Source organism: Mesoplodon mirus (assembly GCF_964341445.2).
Source record: "Mesoplodon mirus genome assembly, chromosome: 18".
NCBI lineage: Eukaryota > Metazoa > Chordata > Mammalia > Artiodactyla > Ziphiidae > Mesoplodon > Mesoplodon mirus.
The window spans coordinates 52,742,290-52,764,965 of NC_138994.1; the positions used below are offsets into that span (position 1 = coordinate 52,742,290).

General features: G+C 39.3%; 2 protein-coding genes across 5 annotated transcripts in view; one reads left to right on the forward strand and one right to left on the reverse strand.

The window, feature by feature from the left end:
• EFCAB5 (EF-hand calcium binding domain 5) overlaps positions 1 to 1,986 on the reverse strand; it is a 123,059-nt gene extending 121,073 nt beyond the window's left edge. The window contains exon 1 of one of the 2 annotated variants that reach the window (XM_082604544.1): positions 976 to 1,986. The gene's annotated coding sequence lies outside the window, so the exon portion shown is untranslated. Of the gene's footprint in view, positions 1 to 349; positions 432 to 975 lie in introns of those variants that run through there. The other variant, XM_082604543.1, reaches the window with a different exon arrangement.
• The window catches only part of SSH2 (slingshot protein phosphatase 2), a 251,056-nt gene continuing 228,464 nt past the window's right edge, over positions 85 to 22,676 (forward strand). Inside the window, exons 1-2 of one of the 3 annotated variants that reach the window (XM_082604551.1) lie at positions 85 to 138; positions 266 to 368. In XM_082604551.1, coding sequence (XP_082460677.1) covers positions 306 to 368 — 63 coding nt within the window. In that variant the 5' untranslated portion in view covers positions 85 to 138; positions 266 to 305. Of the gene's footprint in view, positions 369 to 6,565; positions 6,625 to 22,676 lie in introns of all 3 variants that reach the window. The other 2 variants (XM_082604554.1, XM_082604553.1) reach the window with 2 other exon arrangements.

Genomic DNA, 22,676 nt, shown 5'->3' on the forward strand with positions numbered 1-22,676 from the left:
CGCGCCGAGGGGAGAGGCGGTTGCTGACAGGTGGCGCCTGCGCACTGGGAGCGCTCATTGTGCCCCGCAGCTGCCGAATCGCCCGCCCGCCCGCCCGCCAGCCGCCAGTTCAGCGCGTCAGTCTGCGAGAGTCCGGTGGTGGGTGCGGAGCCTGCTGCCGTTCGCGCGGTCTCCTCCTCCTCCTCCTCCTCCCCGCCCCCCTCATCCCCACCCCACACCCCTTGCCTCATCCCGGCTCCGTCACCCTCCCGCCCCCCACACTCAGGACAAGAATGCCCTGCCCGGAACAGCCCAGCAGCGCCTAGATGGCTTTGGTCACGGTCCAGCGGTCGCCTACCCCCAGCACTACCTCCAGCCCCTGCGCCTCGGTGAGTCTTTCCCGGCAGCAGCTCTGCTCGCTTCTGTCACTGCGGCTCCGCTTTGCCTCAGCGGGTCCCGCCGAGCGCCACTGCGCACGCGCCGCGCCGCTTCCCAGGCCTGGGCACTCGGCTGCCGCGAACCCCCCACACCCCCCCATCTTAAAGACGAGCTGCAGGAACTACAGAACGTTGATTTGTGCCCCCATCACTCTGAGCACCTAGCGCCTCACAGTCCTCGCCCCGAACCCCCCTGTGGCATGCCTTCCTCTGGCTTGAGCACTTCCTTTCGGGAATGAGTCATTCTTGCTTTTCACCCTCCCCCTTCCTTTACCCTCTGTTGCTCTGCTGCGGGGAGAGGACCCTGGGACTCCTGCGTTGCCCCATACACACACCCACATCCCCTTACCCGCGCCCATTTCAGGGACCCGTTCCGTATTCGCACAATGCACGCCCTTCGGGCTCTCCGGGTGTCTTTCTTCACCCTGGTCACTCGCTGTCTTTTTGTGCCCTGTCCATTGGGCTTCATTGGACGGCTGAACGGTAGTTACTCCTTGGTTTCTCCCCTCCTCCCCTCCCTCAAAGGGTGGCCGTGGTCTCTGCTCTTTGGATCTCTTACCTCTGTGAGGTCCCGAAGCATCTGGCGCTGCTTGATGACCAGTGCCAATTCATTTACATCTCACAGACATTTATGCCTTACACTCATTGCTCACGATCGTTCTTGTTCTTGGGTCGTGTTTGTATGGCTCGTTACTTCAGATGCCTGTGCCAGTGAAGCGCGCTTCCAGAAGGAAAATACCCAGTAACCAGCCTTTTCCTGCTGGGCCCTTCTTTCCCTTCGCCCCACCCCCACTCCTTTACGCTCCATTCTTTTAGGCTTTTTTTTTTTTTCCTGAAAATATTTATTTTTTTAAATAAAATATTGTACCAGTGGGGGGAAATGGGATCTTTAAAAAAAAAAAAACTAGATGTTTTAGAGGGAATAAGTGGAATGAATATATGAGAAATTGGAAAAACCATTTTGAACTTCCTTCAGAACAGTAATTTAAAAAACTGTGTTGGTGGATGTAGTGGTTTCAACTTGCAAAAACGTATTCAGTAAACGCTGTACTACCTTCCACTGTAAAAATTCGGGTTACTCTTCATATGTATATGTTAACTGAGGTGTGTGTGAATGTTGACATCTTGAAAGTGTGCTGGTTTGTAATTTTAATATAGTTTCCTGAATTTCAAAATTTTGTTGTGTATAGTGGTGGTTTCTTTTTTCCTGAGCTAGCTTTTGCACGTTGTGTGACCAAATTCGCAGCTGTATCCTAATTCTCAAAGTGATTATACTTCAGAGGTTACCTTACCCCGTGTTGTTTCCAGAGAGCAGAACTAGCTAGGATCCTTGGATAGAAAGAAATTCAGGGAGGCAGATTTCCAATCATTCTAAGGGGGAATTTTGTAACAGTGGGGTGGACTGCCTTGCAAAATAGTGAGTGCCCATTGCTGAAAGGTTCAAGCAAAGGCTGGAGGGCCTTTTGCCTAGGAGGTGGTAAAAGGACTCTTTCCAACTCTGAAGATTATGTGATTTGAGAATAACTGCACTTGAAACTAGTAAAATAGTTAAGGGTCCTCTGAAGACAAGTATCACAGGAATGGAAATTTAATATACTTTATTCTTATATGTGGTATTTTATGCTAGTTTTTGGAAAGTCACTAACATACCATCAGACCATCTTAATTCACCCCACCAGTAAACCTTGGGAAGAAAGTGGTTACCACGCCAGATTTTGGCTGAGAAAGCAACTGAAGGTTAATTGAGTCATGTAGGCAAACCAGGAACCAGTATTATATTGACATGATTTTCCCTGGGCATTGTTGGTAGCAGTTTATGCTGTAATAATAATATATGTGTATCACGTTATCATACTAATTTTCTTGAGGTGAATGATTAGTAGTACCATATCTACTTGATGTGACTTAATTAGCCAACACTTGGTTATTTTAGAATCTGGAGGTATGTTAATAGGCACTTTTGACATAGGTAATTAAATTGATCATGTGGTAAGCTCAGTTGTTGAGCTAAGTGACTGATATTTCTACATCTACTTGCTATAGTAACCTGGGTATTTCAGCTTATATGTGGCCCTGGGAGCAAAGAAATCCTGGGACGTGTGTGTGTGTGTGTGTGTGTGTGTGTGTGTGTGTGTGTGTGTAACAGTCAGCATCGTTAGCATGACTATGACCCAGTTACCTTTCCCTTTAAATTGTTTTCCTATTCCACTTTATCCAGAGCTTTTTCATCTGAGTTGTCTTATGGTCCTTGTGTTCCAGTATTTGACTGCTGTCCGACTTGAATATATTTGCTGTTGCATCTCTTGCTGCATGAATAAGTTGAGTTGTTTGTTTTAAAAGAGAGCAGAAAGAATCTACAGAACCACAAAAGGAGAGATTTAATTTTGTGAGGCTGGAAATTTAGGGTTTTTTAATTAATCATATTAAGCATTCTGTTACGCTTTTTCACTGTAGGAGGTAAGACATTTTAATACCGTCAGCTCTTCAGTGTTCTTTCATTAGAGATTAAACAAATCTATTGATCATCTACTGGGTGTGAATGACTATTATAGTACCAAGACGTATAAGATATTGACCCTATCTGTCAGGGTCAATAATCTTGGGAGGGAGGGGTTGAGGGAAGGGACAGGGACTGGAGGAGGAACAAACATGTGAGAGAGTAGAAAAGGAAAGTGAGGGGATGCTACTGTATGTACATGAACAGCCAGTTTGTAAATGGCCATAAGTATTGTCTGAACTCAAATTAAGATAAATTCACTAATGGCAATAGTAGTAATAACAATATGTAACATGTAAGTGCCTTACATGGATTAACTTATTTACTCCTCACAGTATGCCCAAGGGAAATTGCTATTATCCCCATCTTACTGATGAAACTGAGGCAAAGAGCTATTAAGGAATGTACCCAGTGACACTCAGCTGTTGAAGATGTAATTGAAACACAGATGTGTCTAACTTTAGAATCTTCCATCTTTTTCCTTCCTGGTATCAAAGAAAAGTATACATAGTTGGGTGGCTCTTGAACTAGGCCTTGAAGGATAGGTTGAATGTTTATAGGCTGAGATAGAAGCTGGGAAGTAGAGAGTATTCCAGGTGGAAAGAAGCTGTATACACCAAGACTTAGAGACAGGAACGTACAAGCCATATCTGAAGGACTTAAATAGACCAGTTTGAGGAAGGATTTGTTTCGAAGAGTAGTAATAAATAAAGGTGGGGAGGCAGCTAGGGCTGCAAAGGGACTGCTGAGCTTAGGAATTTGAACTTGATAGAGAAGGTAATGGAGAGTCCTCAGAGGTTTTTGGGCGGATATGATCACAGTGGTGTTTTAAGAAAACTGATCTAGCAGCTGTGGGCCAGAGGGAGTTGAGAGGGAGAGAGGGCATGTGTGGAGCAGGTTAGAGGCTGTTACAGTAGCCCAGGTGTGAGATAATAAAGGCATGAACTGGGAATGTGAAAGAAGGGAAGGAAAAGGACAGATGCAAGGGATTGTGGAGAAGACACAAAGGACCTGGGATTGATTGGATATAGGGGAGGAGGAATCAGAGATGCCAACTCTTGGAATATATTGTTCTAGATGTTTCTAACTAATTGGGGGCGATTTAAGAATTATCTCTTACCTTCTATCTTTCTGGTATGAATTTTCTGAATGGATACCTATATTGGTCCAGGGTTATATAAATACAGTGAAATACCACAAAAATCTTTTACTTTTGTAAAAGTGCTTTATACTTTTCAGAATGTTTTGTGTTCATGGTCTAATTTAATTCTAGAATAGCCTCATAAGTTACGCAGGACAAATACCAAGGTTAAAAGGCTTGCTGAAGATTGCAAAACTGGTTGGTATAAGATCCTGCAGTAGAACTAAGTTCCTTGGCTCCTGGTCCATGGAGTGATAAGAGAGACAGCATATTAGTTTCTGATCCTGAGAACTTGACTGCCAATAGAGAAAAGGAATCAAGACTTGAGATGCAATCAAGAACTCACACTGTCTTTTGAGTTCATTTATATATTGTCTGTTTTGACTTTCTGTCTTGACTGTCTAGAACAGAATCATCCAAGTCTTGTACAAATCATTTTTCAGTGATACCCTTATTTGAAGCCTATTATCTCTTGGTTTACATAGAAATCTTATAAACTTGAATATTTAGTTTCCATACTCATAGAAGATTACCAGCAGTAAAATAGGAATGGAAAGGGGCAGGTGCTGCTAAAGGCAGGCTCCTTAAAGTTCTGGAAAATAATAGTTGAATGGTTTTACAGCAAGGGAGGAGGAAGAAAACCTATAAATAGCTGACCCAAGGAAACAATTTAGCAGTTAGGGACTACTTAATGTAAGGACAAATACCCCTCTAAGACCCAGTACTCCTTCAGAGCAACTATTATATGGTTATAGTGATGACCCCAAATCATCGTTAAGAAGGCATAATCTTGTTTTGTCTTGGTTTAAGCAGTCAGGATTGAGTGAAGTGTGTTTTCAGATAGAGATCCATCCAAGTTTCACCAAAGTCTTGATATTGAGGATTTGGGGAGGGGGAAGGGTAAGCTGTGACAAAGTGAGAGGGTGGCATGGACATATATACACTACCAAATGTAAAATAGATGGCTAATGGGAAGCAGCCGCATAACACAGGGAGATCAGCTCGGTGGTTTGTGACCACCTAGAGGGGTGGGATAGGTAGGGTGGGAGGGAGGGAGACGCAAGAGGGAAGAGATATGGGAACATATGTATATGTATAACTGATTCACTTTGCTATAAAGCAGAAACTAACACAACATTGTAAAGCAATTATACTCCAATAAAGATGTTAAAAAAAAGATGCACATTTTAATTAATTGGGCAATTCATATATATATATATATATATATATAAATGAATGGGGATGTGGGATAAATAGATATTATTCAATTATATATATTCAGATATGACCACACCTCTCTCTCTAGGCAGAGAAAATAAAGCCATAGCAAATATGAAATTGATTTATATAAAGTATATACTTAAAAGTTATGCTTTTTAATTTTTTTGAAGACAGCTTTAGAAACTTTCTTGAACTGTAGAAATAATACATGCCAGTTGTAGGAAATTTGGAAAATATGGAAAAGCACAGAAAAGAGAATAAAAGATATGTGCCATACAGCAGATCGTGTATTTTTACATAGCTGAAATGCTGCTATATGTATAATTTTGTATGCTTTTAAAAAAAGTTTTATATATATCATAGATATATTGCCAAATCACTTAAATGGCTGCATTGAGTAGTTATAACTCATTCTAACCACTCCATTATTGGTGAATATCTCAGTTTTTTTCTAACTTTTTTTTCTATTATAAATTACATTGCAGTGACCATCATTGTGCATAAATATTTGACTGCATTTTGGAACATTTATTAAGATTTCAAGAAATACAATTACTGGATCACAGAGTATATACAACTTTAAGATTCCTGTTACATAGTTATACTTCCTAGGACGGTTGTTCCCAGTTAACGTTTATTCCAACCAACATAGTGTAAGAATGCTCATTTCTCTTAGCCTTATTAACACTTAGCCTTATTCTCATTTTATTGTTAATCATTGGTAATTTTTGAGGATAAACAGTAGTACCTAGTTGGCTTGATATGTATTTTATTATTAGACAAGTTAAATATTTTTTAGATGTTTATTAGGCATTTTTGTTAACTTTTTAAAAAGATAATTTTATTGAAGTATAGACTACAGGCCCTAAAATAAACCTGTTTTAATAAGTGTTCAATTCAGTAATTTTTAATAAACTTACAGAGTTGTTGCACCTTCACTATAATCCTGTATTTCTATCTTATGAGCTATGTATTCTTTTCAATCTGTGTATTCTCTTGATATGTTATGAATATTACCCCTTTATTTATTAAAACTGTTTGCTTTTTAATGTTTGTATTGCCCTTAGAATAAAGTCTACACTCCAGAGTTTTGCTAGCAAGACTTTTACTAACGCAGCCTTGCTTACCTCTTCAGCCTTGTCTCTTCCCAAGTCCCTGCCTTGCACACTGCTCAGTCACGCTGACATGCCATGCTCCCTTTGATCTCTAGGCTTTTGCACATGCTGTTCCCTTTTCCTGGAACACCTTCCCTTCATCTCTTTACCTGACTAATTCCTGCTCATCCTTCAGGTCTCAGCTTAAATGTCACTTCTTCTGGGAAGCTTCCCTGACTCCACTCCCAGACTATGGTAGGTGCTCCTTCTGTGCGCAACATAGCACCCTATACTTACCCATCGTGGCTCTTATCTCTTTATTGTACTTGACTGTTTGATTGCTTATCTCCCCAACTAACCTTTAAGCCAGGGACTGGGTCTATTTACATATTTTTATATCACCAGGGTCAAAAATATTGGACTGTGGATCAATGGATGGATCGATGGATATAGTCATATTTAGCAATTTTTTCCATTTTGAGTTCTTCCATTGTTTATTTATTTTGTTTTGTTTTGTTTTTTGTTTTGCGGTACGCAGGCCTCTCACTGTTGTGGCCTCTCCCGTTGCGGAGCACAGGCTCCGGACGCGCAGGCTTAGCAACCATGGCTCATGGGCCCAGCCGCTCCGCGGCATGTGGGATCTTCCTGGACCGGGGCACGAACGCGTGTTCCCTGCATCGGCAGGCGGACTCTCAACCACTGCGCCACCAGGAAAGCCCTCTTCCATTGTTTTTAAGCACTGATTTGTTTCTAGAAGCCCAAAGAATGTGACCACCCTTAAGACTTTTAAAATGTTTTATTTATTTATTTATTTATTGGCTGCATTGGGTCTTTGTTGCTGTGCGTGGACTTTCTCTAGTTGGGGCGAGCGGGGGCCACTTTTTGTTGTGGGCTTCTCATTGCAGTGGCTTCTCTGTTGCGGAGCACGGGCCCGAGAGCGCCTGGGCTTCAGTAGTTGTGGCGCACAGGCTCAGTAGTTGTGGCTCACGGGCTCTAGAGCGCAGGCTCAGTGGTTGTGGCACATGGGCTTAGTTGCTCCGCGGCATGTGGGATCTTCCTGGACCAGGGCTTGAACCCGTGTACCCTGCATTGGCAGGCGGATTCTTAACCCCTGCTCCACCAGGGAAGTCCCTACCCTTAAGACTTTTGATAAATATTGCTAAATTGTCCTCCATAAAAGTTGAATCAAATTTTGTTGACAAGCTGTGTATAAAAATGTCTGCTTCATTGTACCCTCATCAGCCCTGAATATTGTCATCATTTGTTTTCTTTATCATAATAAGAGCTCTTGTTTACTGAACATTTACTGTGTGCCAAACACTGTGCTAAGTACCTTATGTGCATTATATTGTTTAATTTTTACATCACTCCTGTGGTTTAGGTATTATTATCTCTAATTTACAAAGAAAATTGAGGCTCAAGGAAGTAAAATGAATTGCCCAAGATTATAGGTCTGGTGTCTGACCCCAGAACTCTCTTCAACACTAGTATTTTATTATTGTTTTGAGTTGCCTTTTTTTTTTAAGTCAGAGGTTAAACATTTTTCAAATACTTACCATTATTTATTTTATAGTCCCTGTTTTTTAAGTCATTCATATGATTAGCCCAGCTTTCTTCGTGGAGTTATTTTTGCCATATTGATTTGTAAATATTCTTTATATATTTATAATATTAACCTTTTTCTGTTATGTTGCACATTTTGCCTTGGTTTTCCTTTGCCATTCTGTTTTATTTGTTTTTTATTCATTTTGATGTACAGACATTAAAAAATTTTAATGCTGTCATTTCAAAGTCTGTGTATGTGTGTTTCCATTGTTTTTCTACTTAGTTCAATTTTCCATCAATAGAGTAGAGAAATATTCACTGATATTTTCTTAAGTTGTTTTACAGATTATTTTTATACTTAATTTTACTGCATGGTGTGAGGTAAATATTAATTTTGTTCCAAATAGTTAACTTGTCCCAGTTCATTTTATGAAACAATCACTCCTTTTTTCTAATTCCACCTCTGGGAAATACTACATTAGGGTATAAGCTGGAGTGTGTTCCAGTGAAGTTCCATTGCTCTTCCCACAGGAGTTTAGTTAGGTTAGCACGTATTATTTAGTATTTATTAAATTGTGTGGACAGGGACTTCCCTGCTGGTGCAGTGGTTAGGAGTATGCCTGCCAGCGCAGGGGATGCGGGTTCGATCCCTGGTCCGGGAAGATCCCACATGCTGTGGAGCCACTAAGCCTAGGCACCGTAACTACTGAGCCTGCACTCTACAGCCTGTGAGCCACAACTACTGAAGCCCGTGCACCTAGAGCCTGTGCTCCGCAACAAGAGAAGCCACTGCAGTGAGAAGCCCGCGTACTGCAATGAAGAGTAGGCCCTGCTCGCTGCAACTAGAGAAAGCCTGTGCGCAGCAACGAAGACCCAATGCAGCCAAAAATAAATAAATAAATGTATATATTAAAAAAAAAGTTGTGTGGGCAGAAAATAAACTTAAACTAGCTTAGATTTTAAATTTTGACTGGTGTCTGGAAAGTCCAGAGGAAGAGCAGTTCTTTGGTACTTAAAATGTGTCTTCAAGTCTCTTGTCCTTTCTATCTGGCTTTAGTGAGAGGGAGCAGATTCTAGATTATGCCCTGTCTGAAAAAGGCACCATGCAGAGCCCACACTGCCTTCCTGTGTATCACCATTGCATATCATTCCAGGTTCCAGCAGCTTAGAGCTTTGCAGTTTTTCCATTAAATACCAGCTGTCGTGTTGGCTACACAGTGCCTAGCTCATAGTAGGCATTCTCATGTCCATGTGTTTCATTTATTTGTTCATTCATTCAAGAAACCTAGCTATAGTAGGGAAACTATTTCAAAAAAAAATCAAGCAGTTTGATTATTGATACAACTCTACCCAATTTGAAAAATGCCAGAGGTCAGGTGTACATGGGAGGTGAGACCTAAGGAATCTTGTTAATCAGCAAATAGGTACTGAGTGCTGTTTTGTGCAGGTAATGCAATCCATTCTCTTACTCTGGTTCTCAGCACCATGTCTTTTTCAGATACATTTACAAACTGCCCTGCATTTTCTTGTGCAGCTGAGCAGTATAGCTGCTGTTCACAGTGCCCCTCATTTTCCTGTTTGTCAAGAGAAAGTCAGGTGAGGTGATCTTGGCTCTGAAATGTAATGAAAGTCCCATGGTTCCCTTGATTTTCTGAAAGTGAAATAATTTCACTTACTTGGTGGGAGAGGATATGCTTAGAAAGAAATGGGCAGAAGTAATGTACTGTGTTACAGCCTAGATTTTTTGGAGCTGTTTGATTCATTTTTTTTAAAGGTAATTTAGCACCTTTTTGTATCCTGTGCTATACTTGATTCTGAAGGTATCTGTTTCTTTACTTAGTCATGCCAGGATTGGGGATCCAGCAGCCAGTTAGTCCCTGGCCTCAGGAAGCTTAGAGTATAGTGGAACGATTGGTATTTATATTACAGTGTAGTAATCACAATTGATGTATAAGCCTTGAGGAAGAGAAAGAAGGCCAGCAAGGACTTCTGAGTTGAGCCTTAACGAGTGAGTGGAGTTGACCAGCAATTAGAGGGTGAGTAGCAGGAGGGAGGCAGGTACTTCTAAGCATGAACTTAAGGCACAGGGCCAGAAATGGCACGTGTGTGCTGGAAACCACAAGCAGTACAGTGTTGATGCTGTGTAAAGTGCAGAAAATGGGGCTGGAAAAGCAAAGATAACTTCTTTTGAACTGTAGCACATGTGCCCTTACTTTGGCTTTCCTTTAAAGTGAATTTGTTAAAATTTGTGACATAAGCAAGAAACCTTAAAGTATAACTGCATAGCTACCATTTTTCAAGTGTTTGCTGTGCTGTAGACACTGGATTCAGCAGTAACAGGCATCACAACAATGATTTGAAGAAGTACTATAATTGTTCCCATTTTACAGATGAAGAAACTGATTTTTCAGAGAGGTGTCTAGACTCCCCCAGCTAGGAGTGGCAGAGCCGGGATTTAAACTTTGGTTGTCACACTCAGAGACCAACTACTAGACTAAATTACCTTCTAGGTGTTAGAATTAGTCTCAGTGTCTAGGTGCTGTTTGATTTCTTCTTCTTCTTCTTTTTTTTTTTTTTTTTTTGGACCATTTCGCTTCCTGTTTGTCCTCCTTTAGTTTAAGTCACTGCAATTTGAGTCATTTTGCTGCTTATGCCTTGGTACTTGATAAACTCAGTTCAGCAGAAGTTTGTTGAGAACCTTCTCAAGCAATATGGGATGATATAAGGCATTATCCTTGCCTTAGAATTTAAAAGTCTAGTAGGGGAAGGCAGCTATAAGCTAAGCATGAATTAAAACAAAACAAACCCTAGTATGGTGAGGGCAACAGGAGAGGCACAAACCAAGTGTGAACGTTGGAAGAAGATACCAATTCTGTAGGACATGCTGGACAGGGAGTGTTTAACAGATCCATTGGAAAAGTTGGAGGAGCAAAAGGTTTTTGCAGCTAAGAAAATGAAAGATATGTTTATTCTAAATATTAATCTCTTTCAGTTCTATTCACAATTAGAAGCCAGTTTTCTCTACAGGGTGATTATTGTAAGATATTGTTGTCTAAGGCATGGTAGCCAGATACTGAAGCTTCTATCTTTGCAAAATGTGTGTTTGTAGATATTACCTTGCCCCTTGCCTGTTCTTCCCCTCCCACCTCTATACCTTCCCCCACTTAAAGAAAAACAACCACCTCTTTTTTACTGCTTCATATAGGTGAATATATGAAATTATATTTATTGAACTTTAAGGGAAGACATTTCTGTGCAAGTTAATTATTAGAGCAATGATTTTCCAGTTGTTGCTTCAGACAGTTTTATAAAAAGAGCAACAATTTGGGAGAGCCCTTTTTTCACATTTATGATATTTAGCACGTCTCAGGCAGGAATTAAAGTAACCCACAGGTTAGCAACTCTAACACATTATTTTAGTCTATTAGGGAAGCTCTTTGATTCTTTGGGGTTTAAGAAAGGGATTGTGGTTTAGAATAAAAATAGTATTTGCCAATGATTCTAATATAAATCACATGGGAGTGGGGAATCCCTAAAAGTATTTTCATTTCTCTCTTCTTAGGCCTTCAGAAATGCCTGTAGCAACATGAAGCAGTCTAGCATAGTGGTAAAGAGTGTAAGGTCTGGAAACAGCCTGCCTGAATCTGAACCCTGCCTTTACAACTTACTAGACTTAGACAACTCACTTAACTGTTCTATGCTTCAATTTGCCCATCTGTAAAATAGGGGTAATAATAGTACTTCTTTCACAGAAATAAGCATTAAATGAGAGAATGCCTTAGCATTATGCCTGGCACCAAATAAGCATGCACTTATGAAGTATTAGTCATTTTTATAATGATGGTGATTTAGAGTTGCTGTTTGGTTATTAAGCAATTTTTCGTTATAACACAAATTTGGTGGGGAGGATATTTGTTTTATGACAGTATAATTCAAATGAATAGCCTATTTCAAGGGTTAGTTTCTCTTTACCTTTTTTCTTTCTTTCGTATTTTTTTAACTCAATAATAGCTATATTTTAAAAATTGGGGAATCTCAGTTCTAGATGCCAATCTCCATGACAAAGTATGTTGTGTTTGATTTTGTAATGACCCTGGAGCACCATACAGAATAATAATGTAACTGTAATCTTTCAAATTTTTTTTCACTTGAGAGCTTATCAGTTTTCTAGGGCATGCTTAGCAGCATTTTAAAAAAAATTTATTTATATTATTTTTGGCTGCACTGGGTCTATGTTGCTGCATGCGGGCTTTCTCTAGTAGCGGTGAGCAGGGCTACTCTTCGTTGTGGTGCACGGGCTTCTCACTGCGGTGGCTTCTCGTGGCTTCTCGTTGCAGAGCATGGGCTCTAGGCGTGCGGGCTTCAGTAGTTGTGGCATGCGGGCTCAGTAGTTGTGGCTCGCAGGCTCTAGAGCACAGGCTCAGTAGTTGTAGTGCACGGGCTTAGTTGTTCCGCAGCATGTGGGATCTTCCCAGACCAGGGCTCAAACCCGTGTCCCCTGCATTGGCAGGCGGATTCTTAACCACTGTGCCACCAGGCAAGTCCAGCAGCATATTAATCTGTTGAATGTTTGGCTATATGGTAGCCACTGCAAGTGGTCACCTTAGTTTGTATCATAGACTGAATATGTTGGTGTTTTTAATGATCGAGGTTATGAATCATGTAGCAAAATAGAACAGAAATTGACAGATTTTTTTAACATCTTTATTGGAGTATAATTGCTTTACAATGGTGTGTTAGTCTGCTTTATAACAAAGTGAATCAGTTATGCATATACATATATCCCCATATCTCCTCCCTCTTGCATCTCCCTCCCTCCCACCCTCCCTATCCCACCCCTCTAGGTGGTCACAAAACACCAAGCTGATCTCCCTGTGCTACACGGCTGCTTCCCACTAGCTATCTATTTTACACTTGGTAGTGTATATATGTCCATGCCACTCTCACTTTGTCCCAGCTTACCCTTCCCCCTCCCCGTTTCCTCAAGTCCATTCTCTAGTAGGTCTGCGTCTTTACTCCTGTCTTGCCCCTAGGTTCTTCATGACCATTTTTTGTTGTTGTTTTTTAGATTCCAAATATATGTGTTAGCATACGGTATTTGTTTTTCTCTTTCTGACTTACTTCACTCTGTGTGACAGACTCTAGGTCCATCCACCTCACTACAAATAACTCAGTTTCGCTTCTTTTTATGGCTAATATTCCATTGTATACATGTGCCACATCTTCTTTATCCATTCATCTGTTGATGGTCACTTAGGTCGCTTCCATGTCCTGGCTATTGTAAATAGATATTTTTAAAATATGGAGACTCTGAGGACACTGAATGTATTTATGGGTTTAAATATATCTTTGTATAAGGAAACAATAGGTGAGAAGAATGATCTGTCTAATCCAGCTATACCAAGCAGTTGACAGTAGAAATTGAATGCACCTTTTTGAAGATGCATTTCTAAAGCAACTGGATGAACTCACGTATGATATAACAAGAGAGCTTTGGTTCAGACTTTGGTTGCACTTTGATTACAGTTTTTATTATTGAACCTGTCAGAAAATAGAAACAACCTATTTCTTCTTAGAGAGAGTACTGAAAAAAATTGCATTAAGATTTCTATAAGCACAATATTTTGATTTGCCCCTTTGATCTGTCTATACAAGCTTCAACTTTCTCAACTCAGCATTTTTATGCTGATTCTGTGGTTTCCAATTAAACTTCAAAGGAAATTGTGCAGGCTGTAAAGGAAGTCTAGTTAGGCAAGGTGTGGCTGAAAAATCCAGGAACTCCTCCACTTGCCTACAAAACATTCTTGTGGGATATAGAATCTTGAAAATTAAATATAGGGCTCTTAGGCGAAAGAACATATGCTTAGGAGATTTCCATTTAAGCACCATTTTTTGTAGGATTTTAATCTATAAGATTAAAAAAAGAAAATTTTATTAAACAAAACCATGAGAAGTCTTCTTGTGTTCTTAAAATTGTCTTATAGAAGACTATAGTTGTGGCGCAAAGTGAAAAAGTTTAAAGGCCCAAGGATGATTTGAACCCCTCTGTTTCATGAGCTTGTTTAGAACGCCAGTACATGGAAAGTTAGAAAGAGAGGTATTACTCACCAAATTAGTCTTTGGTTTGTTTCCAGTTGTCTTTTCAAGTGATTCATGGCACTTAGAGGAAGATAGTGTTTTAACAGGTCCCAGGCTTATGTTTTTGTTTTGTTCTGTTTTTTTCCATAGATTTTTTTTCACTTTATTGAATAGCATCCACTTGCAAACATTTATTAAGTTCTTACTGTGCATAAGACTTTATATCATTTAAGCTTCTAGTACAGTGTACTTTTTAAAACAAGTTGCCTTATCTTGAACGTATGATCTAGAAAATTGGATGATTGAGGTTCTGTGTTTTATTCTTTCTTTTTATATGCTGAAATCTCCCATTTGATTTTGTACTTTAAAATTTTGTATTCTATTTGTGGCTCACATTTCTGAAATAACTGTAATAGTGATTCTCTAATTAGAAATAACTTTTCTGCAATAGTTGTGTGGACTCCAAACTGAAACCTTATAGTGTAGAATGGGATCACATGTGGTCCTAATTCAAAGACAAGGAAAGAAATTATTGAAATGGACAGTTGCCTTTGGAAGATATTCGAATATACAAAAGTGTTATTTGAAAATGTATGGGTCAATAGTTGAGAAAATACCTTATAAGATAATTATCTCTTGACGCCTCCCTAAAATTAGGAAGTTCTCTTTTCTCATTTTCCTTTTTGCCCACTTCACTTGATTTATTATTGACTTTCTGAAATGCCATTCTGCAAATTGAGAGCAGAATTTCTTCAAGATCAGTAGCCAACGTGACAGTGATGTTGGAATAATGAAATTTTTTTAATGCTGCTAAAACTTTCTTGATTATATTCCTCAAAAGAAAAGTATTCTGGGGCCTCCCTGGTGGCGCAGTGGTTGAGAGTCCGCCTGCCGATGCAGGGGATACGGGTTCGTGCCCCGGTCTGGGAGGATCCCATATGCCGCGGAGCGGCTGGGCCCGTGAGCCATGGCCGCTGGGCCTGCGCATCCGGAGCCTGTGCTCCGCAACGGGAGAGGCCACAACAGTGAGAGGCCCGCATACCGCAAAAAAAAAAAAAAAAAAAAAAAAAAAAAGAAAAGTATTCTGTACACTGGCCCTGAGTATACTTTTCTTCCCTGCCAAATCCAGACCTCAAAGGACAGTTTCCCTCTCTGGCTAACTTAATAATGATTTTCTGTCTTAAATTCTTGTTCTTAAGGAGGTAGGCTGTATTGTAGCATAGTGGTTAAATTGACTTTAAGTTCTAGAGCCAGATTCTGGAGTTAAAATCCCAGCTCTCCCACTTACTAGGTGTAGACCTTGGGAAAATCACCTTTCTAAGCTTCAGTTTCCTTATATTACAGGATTTATGTTGGCTTTCATGAAATAACTACATGAAAGCTTAGCACAATGTCTAGGACTATAGCATAGTGTTAGGTAGCTGCTAGTGATTACTAATGTTAAGTAGGTTTAATTCTTTGCTTTTTGCACATTATTACATAATAGTATTTAATTTTTAAAGATTAATATGATTATATGATTTGGAAGCTTGGCTTCCAAAGTGAATTTATTATAGGTGATATATTTGGGTCTTTACTGAATTGTGTCAAATATGTATTACTTTCACATGGGTCACTTTATGAGAAGTTGTACACCCTGGATTGAAATTAGCACAACCATCTCTGTAATGGTAATGAAGTGATATGTAATGAAGTGCACTTGAAGATAGTGAAAACTGTAGTTTGTGGTTATCTGCAGCTACCCTTAAAGCTATTAAAATTCTTTTTAGATAAAGATGCAGTGACCTTTTGCACTAAGCATATGAGTCCAAAGTGTAATGCTCAGTGACACACATGAGTGATATTTAAAATAATTCAGCCATTCTTTTATATTATTTGTCCAAAGAATTGACAAGGAATAGTCTTCTGTCAGTTGAGATGTGTGTCATTTTTTGAAACTGCTTCTAGTGAAAGTCTCCATTATTTAGCTATCCTAAATGACAGCCTTTTTGAAATGTCCCCCAACATCATCCCTCACCTGTGATATTTGCGTTTTTGTAAAATTCTGGCTTGATAGTTTTGGACATCAGAACCCTAAACCTTTTACCAGTAATGTACAGTGGTAGTGCAAGCTCACCTTATTGTTAAGATTTACTGACTCACAACCCAGTCTCTTGTTTGAGGAATTTGGATGCAGTGATTTTTATATTTCCTTGCTACTTCTATGGAACAGATCCAGCAGGTTTCTTGGACCTTTGATGACTGTTGAAATCTTGGGGTTTATTCATAAATATTGCTTCCTAGGGTTTCACAGAGTTCCAGAACTAGAAAATTGACTATTCTAACTCCTGTTAAATAGTTTCTAGTTTGGTTCTAGTGATAAAGTTCAGAATAACTCATCTTTTGGGCAGTTTCAGGAGAGTTTTTGCTATAGTAAAAGCTCTGTACTACATCTTTAGTAGGAATTGATTGGAGGTTTTCTGCAATGCTAGGCATTCAAGTAGGCACCTGGGTTCTAGGCTAGACCTACTGAGAGGTATAATACAGAAGGTCACACATTTAAATGTGGTGGTGGGATTATGCAGGTGACCAAAATTAATGAACTTAGCCAAATGAGGCTTGTGGCAAGTTGGAGACTTTAAGCTGTATTGTCAGGGGCTGCCAGTTGTGACCAAGTGAGAGTGCAGACCCAGTGTTGTGGGGAAAGTCTTCTATTTCAAGAAACACTAGTAATGCAGACTGTTACTGAAATCTCTTGATTTTTAAATGTTGGCAACTGAATTTTCTGGGAATGATATTTTGGCTACAAGTAACAAAAGACCGTTTAAAACATAAGAATACTTTTGGCTTGTCTAGCAGGAAATCCAAAGATATATAGTTCAGGACTAACTCATTCAGCAGCTTAACAATACCATAAGGATCCAAGCTCTTTATGTCTTTATGTTCTACCATTGATAGTATGTTGGATTCCCATTTTTATACTCGTCTCCACATAAAAGATGTCTGTTGTAGCTCCAGGCAGTACATCCATGTTTGATGCAAGAAGGGGTGAAAGGTACAGTGCCAGCAGTTAGCTTTACTTTTAATTAGGAAAGCAAAAGTTTTCCTGGAAACCAACCCCATTCCTAGCCGACTTCTCTTTAAGTCTCTGGCCAGAACGTAGGTCACATGGTTATCTCTAGCTGCAAGAGAGCCTGGGAAGTGCAGTTATATGACTTTCCATCATAATCATTGAGTGGCAGCAAGGGAGAAGGACGTTTGGAATGTCTATTGTCAAACTTTATCTATCATAACAACTAATGCAATTTAAAGAAATGTATCTTGAGAGCTAAACAGAACACATCCGTGGCACAGATTTATCGTGTGGGCCACTAGTTTGTGGACACATTATCACAGTCCCCCCCCAACCCTGCCTTAGTTTAGTACTCTACTACTTGTTCTGGCTTCTATCAGTTAGTTATTTTATTAGGTTTCCAGGGTAGCCTAGTGGAAAAGAGGTATCTTTTCATAATGCAGAAAGAGTGTTGAAATTAGAAAGCTTGCATTTGGGACTTCCCTGGTAGCGCAGTGGTTAAGAATCCGCCTGCCAATGCAGGGGACATGGGTTGGAGCCCTGGTCCGGGAAGATCCCACATGCCACAGAGCAGCTAAGCCCGAGTGCCATGACTACTGAGCCTGCATTCTAGAGCCCGAGAGCCACAACTACTGAGCCCATGTGCCACAACTACTGAAGCCCGCGTGCCTAGAGCCCATGCCCTGCAACAAGAGAAGCCACCACAATGAGAAGCCCGCGCACCGCAACGAAGAGTAGCCCCCGCTCGCTGCAACTAGAGAAAGCCCACGTGCAGCAACAAAGACCCAAAGCAGCCAAAAATAAATAAATAAATAAATTAAAAAAAAAAGAAAGCTTGTATTTAAGTCCTGGTATGAAGACTTGTTAGCAGTGTAATATTGGACAAGTTTGCTTAATCTTTCTGTGCCTCTCATTCTTCATCTGGAAAATGGGCATATAATATTGCAGTATAGATAGTGGTTAAGTGCAGAGGCTGTGGAATCAGAAAGACCTAAGTTGGATCCTATCTCTGCCAAGCAAGTTGCACAATCTCTCTGCTTGTTAATTCTTCTGTAAAATGAGGTTAATATTTGTACTTATTTCACAGATTCTTTATGAAGACCAAATGAGATACAGTGAAGTCCCACCTTAGCATGGTTTGAAAGTTAACATATAGGAAAAAATCTAATTATAGTCAAAATTACCCTTGAAAAACATCTCTTAAATCACCCATAAAGAGCAATGTTCATGGTTTGGGCATACAACTCTGTAACTGAGATTGTCTGAGGGGAAACAGTTTCTCCCATCTCATGCTCATTTTGTTGCATGCACTTTTTTTAAAATTAATTAATTTATTTATTTTTGGCTGCGTTGGGTCTTCGTTGCTGCGCATGGGCTTTCTCTAGTTGCGGCGAGCAGGGTCTACTCTTCGTTGTGGTGCGCGGGCTTCTCATTGCAGTGACTTCTCTTTTTGCGGTGCGCGTGCTCTAGGCACGTGAGCTTCAGTAGTTGTGACATGTGGGCTCAGTAGTTGTGGCTCTCGGGCTCTAGAGCGCAGGCTCAGTAGTCGTGGCACTCGGGCTTAGTTGCTCTGCAGCATGTGAGATCTTCCCGGACAAGGGATCTAACCCGTGTCCCCTGCATTGGCAGGCAGATTCTCAACCACTGGGCCACCAGAGAAGCCCCTGCATGAACTTGTTGAATGTAATGGCATATAAAGTCATGTGAGCTATAACATAACTTATATTTTCATTCATATTTATTCTCTTATGAGCACATGTAATCAAATTAGCATAAATTAAATGCATATTTGATGCAACTCGAGAGTTATTATTTGTGAGATGCTTAGCATAGAACCTAGCCCTTTTAAGCCTTCAATAAATGGTAGCTGTTGCTGTTAGCATAGGTATAACATGTGCTGTTTAAGGATGAAGGAATTGAAGTTGTCCAGGGCTCAGCTTGACTCCTGATATGCAACATGGACCAGTGATGATTCTTTTTTCCTGCCACACCAGCCAAAATTTATAACAGATGAGTGTAGCCAAGGGAATAATGTCACTATTTTAGGGGTTAAGATGAGGGTTATGAATTGTATTTCAAGGGGAAACTCTAACATTACTGCCTCCAAATTTATAAGCCAAAATTAACATGATCCCCCAAAATATGCTAATTTTTTCTTTTTTGTTGTTCAAGTTGGATGTATGTCATTTACACAGAAGAATATTTTGATTTTTTTAATGCAAAAAAATTTTTTTTTTTTTTTTTTTTTTGCAGTACGCGGGCCTCTCACTGTTGTGGCCTCTCCCGTTGCGGAGCACAGGCTCCAGACGTGCAGGCTCAGCAGCCATGGCTCACGGGCCCAGCCGCTCCGCGGCATGTGGGATCCTCCCAGACTGGGGCACGAACCCGTGTCCCCTGCATCGGTAGGCGGACTCTCAACCACTGCGCCACCAGGGAAGCCCTAATGCAAAAAATTTTTTGCTTGCTTTTAAATTTATGATGTAAAGGTTTTTAAAAGACAAAGTGATATTAAGTGGAATGCAAGATGTCAGGAAGCCCTAATGAAAAAATTCATCTGGGAAGTCAGTCATCAAGGATGTTAATCGTATTCAAGTAAAGCTACACTGAACCATAAACAGTTATAGATGATCTGTATTACAGCATTGACACATACGTCTGATAAGATCTTATACCACTGACAAAAAGTACTTATTATGTATATAATGATATCATAATCTTTGTACACTTACTCTCTGAATAACATGCAGTTGTTGCTTAAAATACTTTGGGACTTCAGTTGCTTGGGTCAGATTGTGGTGCTTCAAATATAATTAATCATATAAAGAGTAAGGCATAAATATAGCTTAAGAAATTGCCATGTAGGAAGACAAATAGACCCCCCTTTTCTCAGAGGAAGTACTTATTTTGCAGGTTACTATGGGCAAGGATGCAACCTCTGAATGTTTTTCTTGAGGATCCAGAATTTAAAAGTAAGAATAACCATGATAGAAAGTAAAACTCTAAGATCAATAATATGCTTTTGTTCAAGTGCTGTCAGGTATATTCTACTGGAAGTAAAGTTGCCTAAATTTGTACCTTATCACTCATTGCTTGGTATAGAGTTGTCTTGTTTTTAAACGAAGGAGGAAAATCTTGTTTTAAAGTGACTCATGTAGTGATGTAGTATGTTAGTAATGGGGTGGGTGTTTCTTTGCTCAATATGAGAACTAGTAATAACAGATACTGACAATTTTCCCATAGAATTTAACTCATATTGGGAATTCTCAGGAATCTGTGTACAGGTAGGTACCTGGTTCCAGAAGGTTAATAGTAAGAATCATTAAATATCACTGCTATATGACCATGAGAATTTGTGTGGCATTTACAATATATGAGTTATAATTAGCTTATACTTTTAAGATTTCAAATATGTAACAGTCTCTCTCATCTGTGATTATTTTTCTCCTAATGTCCTTTGAGACCCATTCATTTTCAATTGGATGATTTATCCATTTAGAGTTAATTAAATTCAGCTACTGAGTCTTATTTTATGGTGTTTTTTTTTTTTTAATCTTACTGTGGTTATGGAACTAGGTCTAATGGAGACTTGATTTTTGTATCTTTATAGCTGTGCAGGTATTGCCATGATACCGGGAAATACTGTTTGCTAGTAAAAGGGGGAGAAGTATGGATAACTGGAAAGATACTTAGACATTTATTTCCTACTTACAGAGATTTGGAGACGTTTTAAATTTCCTATAAGAGAAGTTGTATTGAAACGTACGTCATTTTTACAATAAGGAAGAGTATAGTTTTTAATAAATCTTCTAAAGCTAAGAGAGGTTTGAAGAAACTCTTGATGAAAAACTTAGGGAAAGGATTGAAACGTAATTAAGGTTTTGGCAGGGTTGATGCACTTTGACTCTGATTGCTAGTCTTATCTTGGAGAGAATTAGAGAGTTTTTAAAAGCAAGAAAACATTTAAGGCAGATGTTGATGAAGAGTAGCCAATTTGGCTCTGGACTTTAAGTTTTTTCTTTATTTATTTGGAAGATTTCAGTTAAGGAGTTCCAGGATTTGAGTAATAAGATTAGCTTATACATTCAAAAGACTGTTGTCTAGTCCCCAAGGGAAGTGGACAATGTACTTGTGCAAATGTTGCAACTTTGCTTAGTATCTTTGGAGCTCCTTTTTTGGCATTGCCTTCAGTTCTTTTAAGTATCTCCAAAGGTAGCAAATCTTCCTTTGAAGGTGAATTTGATTTTTGGAAATAGCCAAAAATAACTCGTATCCATATCTGATGAATATTAATTAACCAATCTAAAACAGCTTAGTTGAGTGTCTTTCATATTTCAGGCCCTAAGGGTGTAAGAATGTTTAAAATAATCAGGCCCTGCCTTCAAAGTTGTGGGACAAGAGTTGGTACATAACCCTGGGGCAATTGGCACATCGAAAGACTGTTTAAGGGATTTGGCAGGGAGATGCATAACAGAGAAGTGGACTCTAAAGTCCTATTTACAAAGTTAATAATTTTGGTAAAAGGAAGGAAATGAAGATAGGCCTGTCTATAAGTTAGTGAGATAAATTTTTGTGAGTCATGAACTGGCTTAAACAGTATATCCAAGCAGATATTCCAAAAGTATTTCCAATAGTGGGATATCATAGAACCTCTTAAGATGACCATTTAAAAAGAACATTCATTGTGCTGGTTAAAAAATAAACTTTCATTAGTTTATTTTTTTGGAGGCTTAAATTGAATTCTCTATTTTTACCTTAAGAGATATTCTCAAAAAGTATTCAACATGTAAATTTAACATAGAGTTCGTCCACTGTTTCCTACCTCTCCTAGATGCCTCTCCCCACCTAAGGCTAAAGAAGACAGTCTCCTTTCACAGCAAATGTGAGGGGGAGAGAGGGAGAAAGAGGTAGTAAAACTGAAGAATATTTTGAGCTGATCCATCTCAGAGACAGAGTCGTTAAAATTAGATACTTTTTTTGCCCCCTCAAAATGTTAAAGATGTTAAATGATAGAAATAACTTTCAGAGCAAAAAACCAAATTATTGAGATTGGTTTTAGGGGAACAGGAAATGGATGATAGATAAAGTGACCTTATAGTTTATTCCAAACGAGGATGATAATGGGAATGAAAGGGGTGCTAGTGGTCATTTCACTGCGTTGGCAGATGTTAACTAGGAAGTGCAAACTGGAACATATGGCCACTCTATGATAGAACTGGAATTTATCTTGTTATTTATTGGGTGAGTGTTTACTAAGAGGGAAAATATTTTATTTGGAATTTGTTCCCATTAATATTCTTTTGAAACCACCTCACATAAGTTAGTCATTTCTTCCTTTGTTTTCTCATAGAAATTTTATACAACTATATATACTTATAGCATTATATTGGGGTTATTTGTTTAAGCGTCAGCCTCTCTCATTAGACTGAGGTAAGGAACTTTTCTTGCTCTTTTTTGTAACCCTCTTAGTGTCAGAATGTAATAAATATGTAATAAATATATGTCAGTGAAGAAATGTTGATCTCATTTAATTATAGATTTCCTCATTACTAAAATAAGACAATTCTGGGGCTGATAATTTTACCTAAGCATATTGGATGGATTGCTTGTATTTCATAGCATTAAATAGGTTGAG